The sequence below is a fragment of the Maylandia zebra genome, linkage group LG7, assembly GCF_041146795.1.
Source record: "Maylandia zebra isolate NMK-2024a linkage group LG7, Mzebra_GT3a, whole genome shotgun sequence".
In the NCBI taxonomy this organism is placed as follows: domain Eukaryota; kingdom Metazoa; phylum Chordata; class Actinopteri; order Cichliformes; family Cichlidae; genus Maylandia; species Maylandia zebra.
This window is the reverse complement of record NC_135173.1, coordinates 10,919,000-10,937,973: the sequence shown is the minus strand read 5'-3', so window position 1 is coordinate 10,937,973 and position 18,974 is coordinate 10,919,000. Positions and strand designations below refer to the sequence as shown.

Here is an 18,974-nt window from a genome sequence, read left to right as displayed (position 1 = left end):
ATTTTATTTTTTATATATTTAATGTATAATTTCGTACTTACTGTACAATTTTATTCAGATGTCTGTGGTCATATTTTCTGCAGCCTGGCTCTTGTGTTGCCTAAATACAGTGAACACTTCATTCAAGCTAAACTGGGGGATGATATTAAACAAGCCATGTGTAAGTATGACATATACAACGACGATAGCCAGCATGCAAACAAATCATTACCCCCATGCATACTGTCTTTGGGTTTTTCTCTTGAGTGTCCCCACTTGCTTTGTACTGCTTGTTCATAGCTGGAACCATAGCGACTCCTTTGTATTTACTCCTCAAAACTGCCAAATCCCTACAGAGTTTCTCTTTTCTAGTGCAACCCACTGGTCAGTCACCCTTCGCTCCCACACAAACTCTTCCACATGCTTTCCCTCTCACATACCCAGCCCAAGCACTGGTTCTTTTGATCTTATCTCTTTTTTTTACTCTTCCATCCTTCTTTACTCCCTTCATTTGGGCTTCTCTCATCTCCTCATTATCATCTCCATTACCAAACTGGTTGTTTTTCTTTTCCTTTTTTTTTTTTTTGGACATTACACTTTTAAAAATATTTCTTTGGCCAATTATGTCTTCCTTTCTGTCGTTAAGTCCAACTTTTCTTTCCTAAATTGTTAACAGGGTGATGACCTACCTTAAGCAGACGTACCTTACCCTGGATTGTTTTCCCTGACTCTCAACCTATTTCTCTGTCTCTCTATCTTATCTATAAACCTGTCCTCACCTCACACTCTTCATTCTTCTTGACACCCCTCTCCCACCACCCCCATGTTCGTTTTTTTCTTTAGCCGATTTATTTATTTTTTCACTCTGCGCTCCAAAAGCTCTCTGTATAATGCAAACTGGCTGCTTCTTTTAACACCTCAGAACATAGCGAATGTAATAGTTGCTTATAAATCATGAAACCACAGCTCAGGCACACGCTAACATGCACACATTCTGTGTGCCACTCTTTGTACAATTGCTTGCATTTTGATTCTGATGCAGCTTTTTCTGTCTCTTCTCCTGCTTCTGAACCGGGATTTTACAGCTTCTTCTTGGGGCAAGTACTCACTGTTCTGTGTCCTCTGTTTCCTTCTTGCTGTGTGATGCTCTTCCATTGCATAAACCTTTTTGTCCTTTATTGTTTGCATTATTGCATTGAGATGTTTATTATCTTATCAAAGCACAGAGGGCCATTTTAGTCAAAGGTTAAAAGTGGCTGAAAAAAGCACTGGATTGGGCATATCTGGCTTTAGTTAATTTTTTGCTAACTTTGATGTAAACACCACAAAGCATAAGCAATGGTGTAGCTATTCCAACAGATGAGATCTTGACTGACTCTTTCAGCCTTTGTATCGCTCCCTCGGTTACCGTAACGACTTTGTCACTGTGCCATAAATGCTGTCAGAACGTTTACAGGCCTGTTAAAGAAAGTAGCATGCTGTGCCTCAGTGCCACAGTCTGCACTGATAGGAAGATTGGACTCTAAAGTTCTCCATACAGCCATATTGAGTTTCCATTTGGGGCCAGACCACCAGAACACCACCTTAATCCAGTTTATCGAGAATTTCTAATATCCTACAGAACAAGTGAGTGCAGAAACCACCTTGGTTTCTGCACTCACTTGTTCTCTAGGATATTAGAAATTGTCCTTATAGCAATGGGTAAGGTGGATGAATATATGTGGGACTTTTTCTTTATCTATATAGTGGAACTTTATATTTGTTGATGTGACTGTGGTAGAGGAAGTGATGAGAGAAAAGTAAAGACATAAAGACACCCTTCCTAGTCTATAGAGACACAGCAACAATGAATCTGCTTGTTATGTTTTATACGTGAAGGACATTGTTTCATCCTGCACCAGATATCTATGACCCCAAAGAAACTCGGCGCTCAGTAATTGTTTTTGCAGACTGCACCGCACAAGTCAATATATTTTAAAGGCAATGTCCAAAAAACTCTTCATTTTAAGAGACTACAGAATGATGGCTATTGATGCCTGCCGTGTCATTTATACGATAAGAATTACCAGACTGTTTTTTTTTAATAAAATCCAGACTTGCAGCAAGTAACACCCTGGAAGAAAAATTTTCTCATATTGTTTTATATTTACATCTTGTTTCCTTGCATTCCCACAGTCTACCCCACCTTTCATTGTTTTATGTTCTGTTCTTTTCTACAAAGTGCAATCAATCTCTGTTATTTATATATTCAAGGTTTGTCTATTAGTCCTAATATCCTTTCAGTGCAGCATAGTATTTCATTACCTACTGTAGGGAATATACACATCTCAACATATTTTCCCAGGTATGACATCATTCGTCAGATGACAAACTCACTTTTATCACCCTTTGTCTTTCCTGCTTTCCCCTCTCTCCTACTCTTTTTCTCTGGGGTCACAACAGGGCAAGAAGGCAAGTATTTCTCAGTCAGTTATTCTCTCATAGCTTCCCATTCTAACTCCATTCACACTCTCTACTTTAATCCATCACCTCATATCTGTCTAATTCTCTTGTGACTATGTATGGCTATGGATTTTGGAGCTTGTCATGGAATTTGGACTCCTGTGTGTGTGTATCAACCAAAATAAATTCTGTTTGTCTGCTTATCATGTCATCTCACAGTGAATACTTTCACATATAGCCATCACACAGCTGGCTCCTATTCTACTTATCTGTAAAAATATATTTTTGGATAATATAATATTTGATACTATGAGCCTAAACAAGGTTGTTTTTTTGTTTTTCAAAAGCAATGGAGACCTTGCAGCAGGAGAGATTTGAAGAATTTGGTTATACCTACATTGCTCCAAGGTGAGTGGTCCTCACATTTACTATACATCCTCTATATACTATACAGGAGATTCCAACTGACCAATGCTGTTTCTTCAGGGAGTACTGCAAAGAGCTGAAGTTGTCACTCAACAACACCCAATTTCTCCTCGACTTCAACCAGTACATTGATAGAAACACTCCAGATGCCTGTGAGTCATGCATCTTTTTCAGTGTTATTTCACTGTGCACATTTGTACTTGTTTCCTGCACTGTTGGTACTCATATTGCATATACACCCAGAACAGCAGACGGTATGTTGCATTTCTATATGTGTGTATGTATTTGTACATTGCATATTTTACAGTTTATCATGGTCTAAAAGATTTTCCACTTGCAAATCTTGATCTCAAGGTCAGAGCATGACTGTGATCATTACTATATCCTAAGCAGGATGATAACAGAATTATCGACTGAGTTTCCTACAAGTCTGATGCTGTCATGCTGCACAATGACTCATAGTGTTTGTCATCACCTAATGGATCTCACCCAGAGTATGGCTTACCACCATCATCCAGCTAATGGATCAGTGTACCATGATCCATTTTAACCCAAGGTCAAGTCATGTACTTTGGCATCAATTCTCTTTTTGCTGTTGTTTATGCAGTACGTTGAGTCATTGTGAAATGTTATGGACATGATTTAAAACAACACTCGGGAGATGTTGTGTTGAAACTCTATAGAGAAACGTGCTTGAATGATTTCATTTTGAAAAGCACGTTTTTGAGATTTAAACTTAGCATCTTGGCATCATCTCCCTCCTAAATATACAACAGTCAATCCTTCACAAAGTACACCTGCTTTCTGAATTGCAATAGCCACACAAGCCTCCCTGCTGGATGGTTTTCGGACAGCTGTCATTTTCCCTTGATTTATTTAGAGAAGAACATTGGCTGAATACACCTGCAATTTTTTTCAGACTCTGACTTTCACCTGCATGACAACTTGTTTTATTCTAACTTTTAGCAAATTAGAAGATCTGATTGGTTTCAGCTTCTAATTGGTGCACATTCCAAAAGCATAAGTTATTAATGTTACCTGCCCAGATTTGTAAACAAGAGACTGCTTTTTGCATTACTATAATTCACCTGTCACGCACTGTTGTTGTGCTATGTTTCACTGCCTGGAATATGTAAAAAATACCTTGTCTTTAATCTATAGGTAATGTGTCCCTTGTGAGTCGACTGATCCTGGATGCAGGTTTGACAGCTGAACTGGTTAAACTTTGGAGCGAGCAGACCGTGTGAGTGCCAAAACTTTTAGGTCTTGTGTATTGAAAGCAATGCAAATAAACAAATGTGAAAATCTGCACTTCAATAAAATAGTGATAGGGAATTTAAATAAATTTTCAATATTATGTGGTGATACTCAGGCAAAAGATGATGATTAGAATACAAAATTTCAAATTTGGATTCATTACTCCATAAGACCTGTTGCAACAAATGTTCAATCCAGTTCTTGTATTATTTTCTCCCTTCTTCCCATCTTGATTTGCTTCATTCCATTGAGACCTTATCTGACGAGGCTTCGGCAAACACTAGATGTAGCAGGTGTTTGCTGGAATTGTTTCCTGTTTCCTAATTACAAGTCTTTTTTTGTCCTCAAAACATTTTTTTTTAATTGAAACACTGCATATAGTGCTGGGATAAGCCATATTTTCAGCTAATAACACTTTGAAAATATTTTTGGTGCAAAAATACTATTTCATCTATGTCAAGCCATTTTTCATATTCAGCTAAAAAGGTTAAGGCAAATTATGTATTGTTTTAAATAGGCTGCTAATGATGTGCCTGAAGATACAATTTAAAATAGGCTAAGTTGTCTGTATAGAGATGAAACAGGTTAATCCCTTGAGTTCGGTCTGTTTTTTATGCTTGAATGAGACATATGTCAATGTAAAGGGATTTAAAAAACAAACCAAAAACACCCCTGCCGTTCATTTTAAAATGCTCAGCTACAAGGACTAGAGCAGCGGTCTCCAACTCCAAGCCTCAAGGGCTGGTGTCCTGCAGGTTTTAGATATCACCCTGGGTCAACACACCTGAATCAAATGATTAGTTCATTACCAGGCCTCGAGAACTTCAAGACATGTCGAGGAGGTAATTTAGCCATTTAAATCAGCTGTGTTGGATCCTGCAGACATTAGCTGTAGCACACCGGCCCTTGAGGTCTGGAGTCGGACACCCTGGACTAGAGGGTTAGGGTTCAGAGTTGAAAATGAGCGAAAAAGCAGCTAATGTCTAAAGAAAAACTTTGAAAGACTTTTAGAAAACCTGGGAAAGTACTGCCTAACACCATCCATTCATCCATCCACCCATCCAAATTAAGTATGAGTCACAAAACCCACCCTGGAGCCAGGCCCACGGAGACATTGCTGGCAAAAGTCTGGTGATGAATGAGCTACATCATTCCACCACCCATAGGAGGCGCTGTAGAAGTCTGGTGCAGTATGAATCAGATGGTGATTGAAGCCAGAGGCCTTGGCAGTCCGATCCCCTGAAACTGCTTTGGTTACATAGAATGCCATGGCTCTGGTGCAAAAGGAAGCTTAAGATAGTGCTAGTGATGAGGCCTAGTGATACTGGCTAAATTTAATTGGACTTTGGCCAAACGTCTGATTGAATCCAGCCAGGGGTATACTTGTACACCCTGAGTTGGGGTGCTGGAAGGTGCCCCATCTGGAGACTCCATTGTCTTGCGAAATGACAGTGTGACCTGAAGGAATGTGATTGTGATGTCTTAAAAGAATTACAAAGTCTTGTGGCTCGTTGGAAGGAAAATTTAAAGAAATGAGGGGTGACTCAAGACATTTGCACAGTACTATATACATTACAGAGTACTGTGCAGTGGAAAACTTTGTTCTATTTGTACACCACTGCTCTGAACTACCCTAGCTGATGATTACTTCATGCACAGTTTATTGGCTGAGCCAACGTTTCACTTCTTTCTTGTCCGCCATGGATGATTTGATCACAACTTATGAGTGAAATATGATGAAAGCAAAGTATAAAATGCATATCACACCCAACCACATTGTGCTTTGCCAAGACGCTGTTTTGAGGGGAAAATAAAATAATTACGTCAGTGTGTTTGCTTTTATGGTATGCCCCCTTGTCTGAAATAATCCCAGCACACATTTACACACACTGAAGGGTATCTGTTTAACATTATGACATATAGAGACAATCGAATGGGTATAAAACAGTTTGTGTCTGTAGTCTGATCTCAGTTCACAAAAGCTCTTTTTCTGTAATTGTGAGTGTGATTGACTTTGATGTTTGATTTTCTGTTGCTTTCCATGTTCTCAGGGATGGGATAGCGGCCAGGTTTGTAGCTACAGATGGAGGAATCACAAGAGTCTATCCAAGAAGGTACTCTTAGTTTTTTCTTTGTATTTACATTGCTATCATTAGCATTGGGAAATATCACTGAATTCTTTCCCCAAATACCTTGTGGTGAAAATGTGTAAAATGAAAATTGATACAGACTGTAATACTCTTAGGTTGAATGGTTTTGGCTGCTTTACTCACTTGCTTCACTGGGCTATTTTACAGAACATGGAGGATTAAACTCTTTCAGCTGAACTCCCAGGGCTTGCCAGACCAGTATAGGACAGGGGTTAAGACTACAAAAACCACAGCCAAATACAGCAGTTTTTCCTCAATTTCTCCTCAATTGCCTGAACAACATTTAGGGGCTCCACTTTTCAAATATACAGCAACATTGCAACTAAAACTGAATGCACATAGTCTTTGTTCTCACAATCAAAAACACAATATACAGTTTGTTATTGCTTTTATTATAAGGACGTCACACCCTACAAAGGGTGTGAGCCTATTTTTATGAGTTACAACTGGCTATAGATTAAAATATGAGTTGTTTAGAAAGATCAAACACATTTACTTGGTGTTTTATGGCTGTAACAGACCCCATATAATATTACACACCTTTATTAATGTTTTCAGTGCTGGGGAAGAGTGGACTGAGAATCCTGAGACATATGAGTCAAGTTTCTACAAGCGGACCCTGGACAATGAAATTTATATTTTCACAGCTCCATCTTTCAACGGCAAGTTTTCTGAAAGGTTTGGATTTGCATGCACATTTCCGTGTGTGAGGATCTTCAGTGTGGTCTGGCACTGAGCCTTTTCTGTTCTCTGCCTTTGGACGCCATCCCAACCCTACTGGCAGAGATCAGGCTCTCAGCCCTCTGATATCACTCTCTTTATCCTTCTTCTTTTCCCGCTGTGTCTTAAAGTGCTCATCCCCACCTTCCCTCCCTTCTGTCCTGTATACTTCCTGTCATCTCCGCTGATCACTCTAACAGACATCAGTGCAGTGATGAAGCCATGCTTAAAGCTCCAGTACACGTGACTAGATTAACACGTGCTGGCTTTACAGGGTCAGCTCTTGTAAATTTCGGCAGATAAAAATGTATGGAATTTTGCACTGGGAGTGGAAATTGCTCTCTGCCGCATACTTCTAAACATGATTTCAATTAAATTGCAATGATAAAAGATCATCTAACCTTCTTTCATCTTTTTCCAAATTGCAGCAGAGAGTGGGGAGTCTGTGTCTGAGTCAGGTATTCTGGTGAGCAAAGCAGTGGATCTTGTCATTAATGAAGTCACGCTCAAACCAGCAGGTCAGTCTTGCTAATACCACGCTGATTGCTTCTTGTGATGAAACACAAATAAAAAGACCTCTGCCTGTTTTGTGGTTTGTTCTGTAGTGGTGGGAGTGAAACTCAATGTCTCATTCTGGATGAACAGTTTCATGAATGCCACACTGAAACTGAATGTAAGCTGTTCATTTTATTGTTTGAAATATCTAAGAAATGTATATTTTACTGAACTTTTTTTTTTGCCTCACTCAATTTATTTCCTTTTAGTGCAAAGATGAGATTTGCGGCTGTCTAAGGAATGACAAGGTATAACAATATAAAAAAAACTACCAGTTTATTTAAATACTTTTTTTGAACGCTTTTTCAGTTGTTTAACACTTTTTATCCTCCAGCATGTGGACTGTGTGATACTGGATGATGGAGGATTTCTTCTCATGTCCAACAAGGATGAGTACATTACCCTGGTGAGTTATCATCAGCAATCTTTACATTATTGCAAACATGTAAGCTTCACTAATTTGGAACATTCCTTTTTCTCTCTACAAATTGTGATCATAAAAATGTGTGGCCACATGTTCAGAAGGGGCGACTTTTCCAGCAGTCATGTTTCTTGTCTTTTCTATTCATTTTTTACTTGTCTACAAACTCAGTTCCTCTTACCTTTGACAGAGAAATTCATCAATCATATATACGGGTCAAATAAAGGACTTATGACTCATTTACAAGAATGGCCTGTTTGCTTTTAGCTCTACTTTTCTACTACAGCAGTGCACCCATGTGTCTGGTAAAGTAGAGCACTAGACTCTGGACGAAGATCAAAGGGAAGGCTCCGATGGGTCTTAGTCAATCATGGAAGCTGTACTGAACTGTTTCCCCTGTGTATGTGAGAAGTCCGCTCAACTGTGTTAACTCCACTCTTTTAGGCTGCCTTCAGCCCCAGCCTGTCAGTTGTAGGATATACTGTGAGCTCAAAAACATCTCATGTCAGTCAAGATAGGACATCGGCTGTCTTTGATCCATTCTACCATCACAAAATCTGACACATACAGTTTACTCTCTTTGAGTATTCTTTTCCACATTGTGAAACAATTGATGTCTTCAGAGACGATGCCAAGCCTTTTGTGCTATTGAAAAAAAGTAAATGTATGCAGTGACAGTAGTTCTATGATCCAGAAAAAGGATCCCTTTATTAGGCTTAACAGTACACCTCTTCACTTAGAATCTTTTCCAATCTATAATAGAAGAAGTGGAATTCTTAAGACTAAAAATCTTGTTCTGGGCCATGGATTCAGATATATAGCATTGCCTAAGATGTGTTTCAATGACAAAGAAAAATTAACCGCTCAGTAACCTAATACACACGGTTAAGTCAACATGAAAAAGTCCTGTGACAATGACCTCAGTCGAGCATCAACATGTGTAATTGGTGACTGGAGGATTCCACCACTTTCTATCTAGCGAGATCATATGCCCTCTGTGAAAAATTTGAATGGGAAAGCAATACAGTGCATGTACTTCACAAAGTACAATCTGATTGGTCCCAAACTCATCCTTCAGCATAACAGCCACAAACATGCTTTTGTAAAGAACTCTTTTTAGCCACAAGTAAAACAAAGAGTCTCATAACAGATGGCAAAGCCCCACAGAGTGCTGATCTCAACATCACTGAGGCAGTGTGGGCTTACATGAAGAGGCAGAAGGCTGTGAGACAACCCAAATCCACAACAGAACTGCAGAGAAGCAAAGTTTATGTGGAAAGGTCTACATTTTTGTGAACGACTCACCTGCCAAGCAAAGTTATGATTTTGTACTAAGTCTACAAGAAAAGTTAAAGCTAGCTGTGGAAAAAACGTTTAATTTGGAAAAAAGAAACTAATTGAAACAATATTGCGTATTTGCATAATTAAAAAATATACAGGAAATGACGTAAGTTTATCAGTTTTGTCAAATTTGCCATCACAACAGTCATGAGGACGCTTTGTTGCACATGTGTTTATTTAGACTACGATGTTTGTATAACTGTGGCTCATCTACCTCTGCAAAGTGCTGTGTTTGTATTCTAATACCTTTTCTGAACTTGCATCTTTCCCATGGAAACTTTCTACATATTAAAGCATCAAATACTAAAAATAATACAATTTAAAATTAAAAAATTGCAATTTATAAAAAAATAGGTTACACAATAACTAACCTAAAAATAACTAACAAATCATTTAATGGGTTGTAAATTAATAGTTATTAAAACAGCAATAAATACTGCTAAATAAATATTGTCCATTGTCAGTTATTGTTAAACTAACTCACACCTGATGATGATCACTGAGCACGTGTAATATTTTAATTTAAATTTATTTTTGTTGTTGTTTCTAATTATAGAAAATTGTAATTTTATGGAATATAGATGAGGTGATAAAATTAAATTTTAATTACATCAGCACACATAATTTTTAAAGCCTTATGTAGTGTTTAATGGTATCTCTATTTGTTGACAATTCCCACGTACAGTATAATGGTCATTTTGTTATAAAGTTTTTATCACTGACCTATGAGCCTGTTCTTATTTTCAGGGTATTTAAATATTTTGGTTTTATAAAAGTTGCTGGTATCGTAATAGTAAGAGCATTCTCTTATTATTACGATATTCTCAATCCCACCTATTATATATGGAAACTTTTTTTACTTTATCATTACAGCTAACATTTTTCATCCAAAACTGCATTTGTTTTCTAAACTGTTTAAGTACTTTTGGTACCTAAAGCTAACTAGTGAACAAAACAGAACACAAATAATAGTACATGTTGCAGTTATTTGACTGACTCCAGTGCCAATCTGCCCGACTTTTATGGAAACTTAAAAAGGTATACTGTAACGTAGAAAACATTTTCAGTTTTACAATAGCTATCAAGATAATATTTCTAGATACCCAATACCATTTACAAACGTTTACTTAGGCAGTATCATTCAACAGCATAGCATGCATTTTTATTGCTATGCAGATGATATCCAGCTTTATTTATCCATAAGGCCAGATAACACACACCAATCGGCAAAACTGTAGGAAAGTCTTAAAGATGTAAAGACGTAGGTGACCTTTACATTTCTGCTTCGAAATTTAAATAAAACTGAGGTTATTTACTAAAACATAGCATCTATCAAGTACTTACTCTGGATGACACTACCTTGGCCTCCAGTAACACTATGAGGAAAGTTGGAGTTGTTTTTGACCAGGATATGACCTGGTCGTTTGGAATCCTTCGCACATACAAGGTCTTGAATAATTAGGCTTCATCTTACGTTAAAGACCTCATAGTACCCTACTCCAATAAGGCAGTTTGCTCTCCAACTGCTGGGTGACTTGTGGTTCCCAAGATGTGAGGTAGAATGGGGGAAAAGTAGAATGGGAGGAAGAGCTGCCAGATTTCAGGCCAAGAAACAGCTCTCAGTTTGGATTCAGGAGACAGACACCCTCTCTGCTTTTAAGATCAGGCTGAACGCTTTCCCTTTTTGATAAAGTATGGCTGCCTCTCCCCGAGCCTGGTTCTGTCAGAAGTTTCTTCCTGCTAAAAGGAAGATTTTCCTTGTCAGTGTTTCCAAGTGCTTGTTTAAAGTGGGTTGTTTGATTGTTGGAATTTTCTCTGTATTATTGTAGGGTATTTAACTTGTAAATAAAATTAACTGAAAAAAAAGCTATTAACCTCAGACAAAAGGTTTATATATATATATATATACACGGTATGTACCACCGGCAGATAGAGGAGGTGGCTGATATCCAGAAATCCTACCAGTGGCTGGACAAAGCTGGACTGAAAGACAGCACAGAGGCACTAATCATGGCAGCACAAGAACAAGCTCTGAGCACAAGATCCATAGAGGCTGGGGTCTATCACACCAGGCAAGACCCCAGGTGCAGGCTGTGTAAAGATGCCCCAGAGACAATCCAGCACATAACAGCAGGGTGCAAGATGCTAGCAGGCAAGGCATACATGGAACGCCATAACCAAGTGGCCGGCATAGTGTACAGGAACATCTGTGCCGAGTATAACCTGGAAGTCCCGAGGTCAAAATGGGAGATGCCCCCAAGGGTGGTGGAGAATGACCGAGCTAAGATCCTGTGGGACTTCCAGATACAGACGGACAAAATGGTGGTGGCTAACCAACCGGACATAGTGGTGGTAGACAAACAGAAGAAGACGGCCGTAGTGATCGATGTAGCGGTTCCGAATGACAGCAATATCAGGAAGAAGGAACACGAGAAGCTGGAGAAATACCAAGGGCTCAGAGAAGAGCTCGAGAGGATGTGGAGGGTGAAGGTAACGGTGGTCCCCGTGGTAATCGGAGCACTAGGTGCGGTGACTCCCAAGCTAGGCGAGTGGCTCCAGCAGATCCCGGGAATAACATTGGAGATCTCTGTCCAGAAGAGCGCAGTCCTGGGAACAGCTAAGATACTGCGCAGGACCCTCAAGCTCCCAGGCCTCTGGTAGAGGACCCGAGCTTGAAGGATAAACCGCCCGCAGGGGCGTGCTGGGTGTTTTGTTTATATATATATATATATATATATATATATATATATATATATATATATATATATATATATATATATATTAGGGGTGCAACGATACTCGTATCGATATTGAACCGTTCGATACAGTGCTTTCGGTTCGGTACCCATATGTATCGAACAATACAAAATAAATTTTTAATTTATTTTATCAACTTTCCTTCTGACGATGCTGTCTGTGTTGAGCGCTCAGTGGATCTGCGCTCGGCAGTGCAGCCTAGGCGGAGCAGTCGAACGCAGATTCACTGAGCGCAGGGCAAGCTAGCGAGACAGAAGTTAAGCTCTCCTTGCAACATGGCAAATTAAACCTCCCCCACCCTCATTCAGATCTGGTGTTTGGAACTATTTTGGTTTTCATGTGACGTATGACCCTGAAGGTAAGCGCGTCATGGACTAAAGTAAAACAGTATGTTGGATGTGCCACGCAATGCTCAATTACATGGGTGGGAGCTAGTGTGTTAGCGCAGTTAGCTCGTTAATGTGTTGGCCGTCCAGCCCCATGCACAGGCGATCCACGGTAGCTCGTTAATGGAGATTTGCCGTGTTGTGGCGTTAACGTCATTTCAACAAGATTTACGCTGACAGCACTAGTGGGAACATAACAAATATGACTGCACATTTACACCGACATCATCCTAGTGCAAAGACAAGCAGAAGCAGACAAAAACAACAAGCACGCATGCTACAAACTTTTCCCGAGTCATTTAGACAGCCGTTAGCACATGATTCTTCTTATGGGGACCTGTTATGTTTAATATGCTGCTGAGAATATAGCCCAGAAGAAGCGTATAGTATAGCTTTTATTTTGGAAAGAGACATTTCTCTGTAATAAACTCTTTTCCAAAGATAAGTGATTCCTCAATCAGATACAGGGCTCGCAAAATCGCCTGCCTGACGTCCTGGGGCTAGCGATTTTTCCAGTCAGGCTACCAAAATCTATCTCTGCCCTGCCCATCGGGCTATTGTAGGAAGGAAAAATATATGTCAATGCTTTTGCATTCTTTTGGAAATGTAGCTGGGTAATTATGTCATTGGCATCGGTGAGCCACTGCCAATATGTGACATATTGAAATCGAGTTTGAATTTGTGCTTGTTTTTTGCTTTCACTTTGCAATCGCCTGAACTGTGTATAGAGAGCGACAGCACTGATTGGTTAGTGATGATAATTTGCGCACCAATTCCTCTGACATCGTCTTATCAATGTTAGCTTACTATGCAAACATGACAAGTGAAATCTCCCGCAGCAAGCTTAAACATGTGAGAGGTTGATCGCGCAGAGAATCGCTGAGCGTTATGTGAGTGCGTGTGTAAAAGCAGCAGGATACATACTGTAGCGGGTCAGGGCTGTTCGGGGTTCTGTTTGTACAGTTATGTTTTGTTTATGTTGCCATAGTGACGGGTGACGCCCTCTCGCTGCGACGGTGTGTTCTTCCGGGGTCAGAGGGCGCCCTGTGTGTTGTTGTTGTTGCTGTGCTGTTGCCCACTGAGCAGTTAGCTAGCGGCAGTGTTCTTCTGCAGATGTCAATAAACGGCTGTGCTCCCTGGCTAGCTCACGGGAAGCAAGACCAAACGACACCTCCGTCTCCTCCTTGTCTGAGCTCGCCACATTGGTGTCAGAAGTGGGATGATGGTGGCACCCCATGTTCTGACCCGAGTGACTTTTCCCCCGCCGGTCGTGACCGGTGTTGTGCCACGGCACATTACAATGTCACGAAACTAATATTAAATTCATCGAGTCTGCTGTTTTCCAGCTTTTACTCTTTATCGCGTCGACTGCAGATCAGTGACAACTAGCGTACAGAACGGAGCTGGGCAAGTTGCTCCTCCTACTTTGCGCGCTCCCTTGAATGGGGAAACAATTTTTGAGGGGGGTAACTACTTTGGCACAACACCGGCCGGTGCGCCAAAAGAAGGCACCTAGACATTTGCAGGACTTTGTGTGGGGTAATGGGGTCGTCGGGGACGACTGACCCCTTAGGTGGGGGCTATGTAGCGGGTCAGGGCTGTTCGGGGTTCTGTTTGTACAGTTATGTTTTGTTTATGTTGTCATAGTGACGGGTGACGCCCTCTCGCTGCGACGGTGTGTCCTTCCGGGGTCAGAGGGCGCCCTGTGTGTTGTTGTTGTTGCTGTGCTGTTGCCGCGCTGAGCAGTTAGCTAGCGGCAGTGTTCTTCTGCAGATGTCAATAAACGGCTGTGCTCCCTGGCTAGCTCACGGGAAGCAAGACCAAACGATACCTCCGTCTCCTCCTTGTCTGAGCTCGCCACATTGGTGTCAGAAGTGGAATGATGGTGGCACCCCATGTTCTGACCCGAGTGACTTTTCCCCCGCCGGTCGTGACCGGCCGGTGCGCCAAAAGAAGGCACCTGGACATTTGCAGGACTTTGTGTGGGGTAATGGGGTCGTCGAGGACGACTGACCCCTTAGGTGGGGGCTATGTAGCGGGTCAGGGCTGTTCGGGGTTCTGTTTGTACGGTTATGTTTTGTTTATGTTGCCATAGTGACGGGTGACGCCCTCTCGCTGCGACGGTGTGTCCTTCCGGGGTCAGAGGGCGCCCCGTGTGTTGTTGTTGTTGCTGCTGCTGCTGCTGTGCTGTTGCCGCGCTGAGCAGTTAGCTAGTGGCAGTGTTCTTCTGCAGATGTCAATAAACGGCTGTGCTCCCTGGCTAGCTCACGGGAAGCAAGACCAAACGATACCTTCGTCTCCTCCTTGTCTGAGCTCACCACAATATTTTAGTTCTGCTGAGCCAAATAAGACAGGTCAGGGTGAAGAAGTGACAGCCAAAGAAAAGCTTACCGCAAAACGGAGAAGTTATGACAAATCAGGCTATAAGGCAAAAAGAAAGTGCAGCTTTATGGTTTCATGGACAAAAGAATTTCTGTGGCTGCAATATGACAAGCGAAATAACCAGGGCTGCACATAAGTGGTCCGAAGGTGCGCATTCGCTGTCAAAATAAAAAACGGGCACAAGATAAGAAGTTGCAACGAGTGTTTGCATACATAAGATTTTCAGGAGGAGGACAGAAATTTGTTTAAAACTCTTAAAGATGTCGAAGAAGCAAGCTCCTTTAAGCAATTACTGTGATGTTCCTTCACCTCCAAAGAAATGTCAGAAGGAGTCTGAACCACAAAAGAAGCAGGTATTCTCGGAAAAGTAGTTGCAGGAGGTGAGCTGGCTTCAAACAAATGATGAACGCACAGAGATGTGGTGCGGAATGTGCCGTGAAAATTTAATAAATGACAAATTAAAAAGGCATGAACGTGGTTTTTTTTTTTTTTAATCGAAAAAATATCGAACCGTGACACCAAAGTATCGAACCGAACCGTGAATTTTGTGTATTGTTGCACCCCTAATATATATATATATATATATATATATATATATATATATGATCAATGATGGAATATATTCTACAACCCTAACTCTAATTATTACTTATTTAAGCTGGTAGAGTTATGTTGGACTAACATTTTGATGCAAAACCTCTCAAAAGTCTTCAGCTGACTTAATAACTGCTAATATCTGCTATGTGAGGGTCATACTGTAGCATATGATTTACATCATTATCATACTCATCAAACCATTCGCTGACCCTTGTGCCCTATGAATAAGGCATTGTCATTCTGTAAGAATGCAGTGATATTAGAATAGAAATGTTTTCCTCACTGGATAAAGATAGATCACTTAGAACAGCAATGTAATGATTTTTTAATGACCCATACGTCTAAGGGGATAAAAAGGGTACCTCAACCCTGCAAGCAAAACACTTACCTAATAGCGCCACTGCCTTTTCTGTTAATTTACTTATACTCCAACCAATGCTACTTTAAGGTAAGTAGGACCCAACTCCGTGCTTTGTTTACAAAAAACAAAACAAAAACAAAACAAGACTTACTTTTACACTGCTCTTACTCTCTGTTATGTTTTGTGTGTGTGTATATGTGAACCTGTCTAGATAGGTCAGTTTTTTGGTGAGGTGGATCCAGTGCTGATGACCAACCTGGTCAACACCTCCCTGTACTCCTTGAACAAGACTTATGACTATCAGTCTGTCTGTGATCCAGAGAAAGACAGCAAGGCAGCAGCTGGACCCCGCTCCGTCTATGTGGTTAGAAACCTCACTGAAACCATTACTGTATATGTTATTTGGTTTCTATTTGTGCAATAGTAATATATTAACGTAAAAAAACAGAATTTATTAGTTAATTTGATTTATGAAGCCTTACTCGTTTTTTCGGAGGCTTTTTTGTGCTTGTTTTTTCACTAGCATTTCTTTTCCTGTCTTTCTACAGCCTACCATTGCAGACTTTCTCAGTATTGGCTGGTGGGCATCCACTGCTGCCTGGTGAGTGTAGAGGTTGTGTGCTTGTGCTTCTATGTTTCATTGATTTGCGTGTGCATGTTAGAGTGGGAGCACACTTGTATTTCAGGGTGGGAGTTTGTACGGGAGTGGACTTGCATGCTGTTGAAGGATAAAGTTGGCTGGGTCAGTGTAAGACAAGGGCAGTTACACAACATGATACCGCATCATTTTCTGCTTAGCTGTCCAACTGCAATATAACCAGCTTTTAAAATAGAATGCCTGATACTTCCCATGACATTTACATCACCATTTACTCTAACTTTAGACAGATGTGTTGCTTTTAGTAAACAGCTATCGGTTGAACGTAGTTTTAAAAAACAAGCTGTTCAGGCGATTTGTTGCCTCCTACATGTGACTCATTTTGTTTTTGTTTTTACTTTTTATTGTTTTTTCCTAGGTCAGTACTTCAGCAGCTCTTCTTGGGTCTCATGTTCCCCAGCCTTCTACAGGCAGGCAAGTAACATAAGCTGTGCATAACCATCAGTCTTGATGAGACAGAGGTCTGTCACTCCAGTTTTAATCCATGTATTTCTTACTAATCCTCTTTTCTATTAAACCGTCCCTCTTATTTCTAGCAGAGTCGACAGATGACGACATATCAGATGCCATGTTTAAAGAAAGCTGTATCACAGAGCAGACTCAATATTTCTTTGACAACGACGAAAAATCCTACTCAGGTGTCCTGGATTGTGGAAACTGTTCCAGGTATGTGTATGTTAGTTCACAAGACTCCCCATATGCTTCCATCTTAGTGGCTCTTTCCACTGATGACTTTAAATGGCTGTTGTTGAAGATTTTCAGGTTCTTACTGGGCGTCCATCTGTTTAATGGCCTGTGGGGATTGATCCAGAAAAGAATTGGTTTCCTGGTTTCGTTCTGTTTTGCAGCCTGATTTCAGACAGCTGCTTTCTGATGAGTTCTGATCACACACAGATTACCTTGATCTGTCAGAGCCCGGAATTGCAGAGGAAAGCAAAAAAAGCCTTTTTTTATCTGTTTTTCTTCCTTTACACTCTGGCAGTATGTCAAACTCACTAATACACACATTTACAGGCCGCTGCACATTTGCTTTGCTGTAACCTACGTTTGTATCACTTTGGGCTGTCTGAGGGGTTAAATATGGCTGTAATTACTGGGTGTTATGAGTCCCACGTGTCTGATGCTTTACTCCCCAAAGTTAACAACTGTAGACACAGATACTTTAATGACTACCATAAAAAGTCAATCCTGTGAGGACGGAGGTGGTATGAAGTGCACTGTTTGTGCACAACTGAACACATACCTGCATGTACATGTGTGCTGCATTGGTACCACGTTATACGTGCTTTATTTTCCTTTTTCTAGGATGTACCGTGCTGAGAAGCTGCCAAACACCAACCTTGTGTTTTTAATCACTGATGCCAAAGCAACATGTTTGTCATGTGACCCCAGACCACTGCGACAGGCTGAACAGCCCTGTATCCTTTCACTCGGCTTAAAAACTGTACTTTCTTTTGTCTCTTCAATCCTCCATAAACCACATATATAGCAGCACTTTAACCTGTCAGTACGAGGACACACACCTAATAAGTGTGCAGTGGGTCCCCACTCAGTGTTCATGTGTGAACCGTAAACCAGATGCACAGCATATGAAAGGTGGTCTCACATTACTTCTAGATTAAATTTCTATGTTTATCTTCATCTGGGCTACAGGTTGCCATCAGGTTAAATTAAGATTAAGAGAAGGGGTGTGTATGTGTTCTGGATACATGTTTGACAGATGTGTCTTTAATGTAGGTTTCTGTTGATTGGACAGTAAAGGTGTCATCACCAGAGGTCACCAGGGGGCCACTACAGAGTTGTCCATTTGGTAATAGTAGCACTAAATGTTGCTGCCAGAGCACATTAAAATATTAAACATTTTATAAACAATACTTCTAATCAATGATCAAGGCTACCTTTCGTCAGATCAATAATCAAAATTTCTCTTACAGTCTCCAGTGTTTTCATATAAAAAGCTATTTTTAAAACACATATTACTAAATGATGTTTATTAATCTCTATTAGATGTGAAAAATTAAAATTCGTAAAAATTAGTCATTCGTAATTAGGTCTTTGCAGATTGTTGCCATCCATACTTCAGCAGTTCTTTCTCTTAAAAATGTGTTTTTTCTCTCCACTGTTGCTCCAGTGCTTAGTCATAAGGGATCATTGTTGTCTGTCTAACTATAATGATGCACTGTTTGCAATATAAAGTACCTCAACATGACTGGTGGTGTCATTTGGTGCTATAAAAATGAAGTGTTTCTGAGTACATAAAGATGCATTATTGAGTTTTTATTGTTAAAATGTGCACAACAGCAATTTGAATTTTCCTGAGTGTCCTTTCAGCTGAAGGTCCAGATCCATGTGACATGGTTGATAAAGCCAGATATCGCAAAGGGCCGGACGTGTGCTTTGACAACAATGAATATGTAAGACACAGTCACATATGTGCCCTTGTGCAGAGAATATTTTCTGGAAACAGCTCTATTAGCCAGACTAAACGGTTGGCTTCTGTCAGTTTCTGTCTGGTTTTCATCAGCAATGTGCTTTCTGCATA

At 40.5% G+C, this 18,974-nt stretch overlaps 1 protein-coding gene across 4 annotated transcripts in view; it reads left to right on the top strand.

Annotated features, from left to right (window-relative positions):
* LOC101476728 (voltage-dependent calcium channel subunit alpha-2/delta-1) overlaps positions 1 to 18,974 on the top strand; it is an 81,261-nt gene that overhangs the window by 57,822 nt on the left and 4,465 nt on the right. For all 4 annotated transcript variants that reach the window (XM_076885733.1, XM_076885732.1, XM_076885731.1 and 1 more), the window contains 16 exons: positions 84 to 160; positions 2,769 to 2,829; positions 2,908 to 2,999; positions 4,009 to 4,090; positions 6,156 to 6,218; positions 6,813 to 6,916; positions 7,403 to 7,492; positions 7,580 to 7,647; positions 7,739 to 7,777; positions 7,864 to 7,935; positions 15,986 to 16,138; positions 16,323 to 16,375; positions 16,791 to 16,846; positions 16,972 to 17,098; positions 17,738 to 17,850; positions 18,764 to 18,846. In XM_076885733.1, the coding sequence (XP_076741848.1) occupies positions 84 to 160; positions 2,769 to 2,829; positions 2,908 to 2,999; positions 4,009 to 4,090; positions 6,156 to 6,218; positions 6,813 to 6,916; positions 7,403 to 7,492; positions 7,580 to 7,647; positions 7,739 to 7,777; positions 7,864 to 7,935; positions 15,986 to 16,138; positions 16,323 to 16,375; positions 16,791 to 16,846; positions 16,972 to 17,098; positions 17,738 to 17,850; positions 18,764 to 18,846 (1,333 nt within the window). The remainder of the gene's footprint in view (positions 1 to 83; positions 161 to 2,768; positions 2,830 to 2,907; positions 3,000 to 4,008; positions 4,091 to 6,155; positions 6,219 to 6,812; positions 6,917 to 7,402; positions 7,493 to 7,579; positions 7,648 to 7,738; positions 7,778 to 7,863; positions 7,936 to 15,985; positions 16,139 to 16,322; positions 16,376 to 16,790; positions 16,847 to 16,971; positions 17,099 to 17,737; positions 17,851 to 18,763; positions 18,847 to 18,974) is intronic.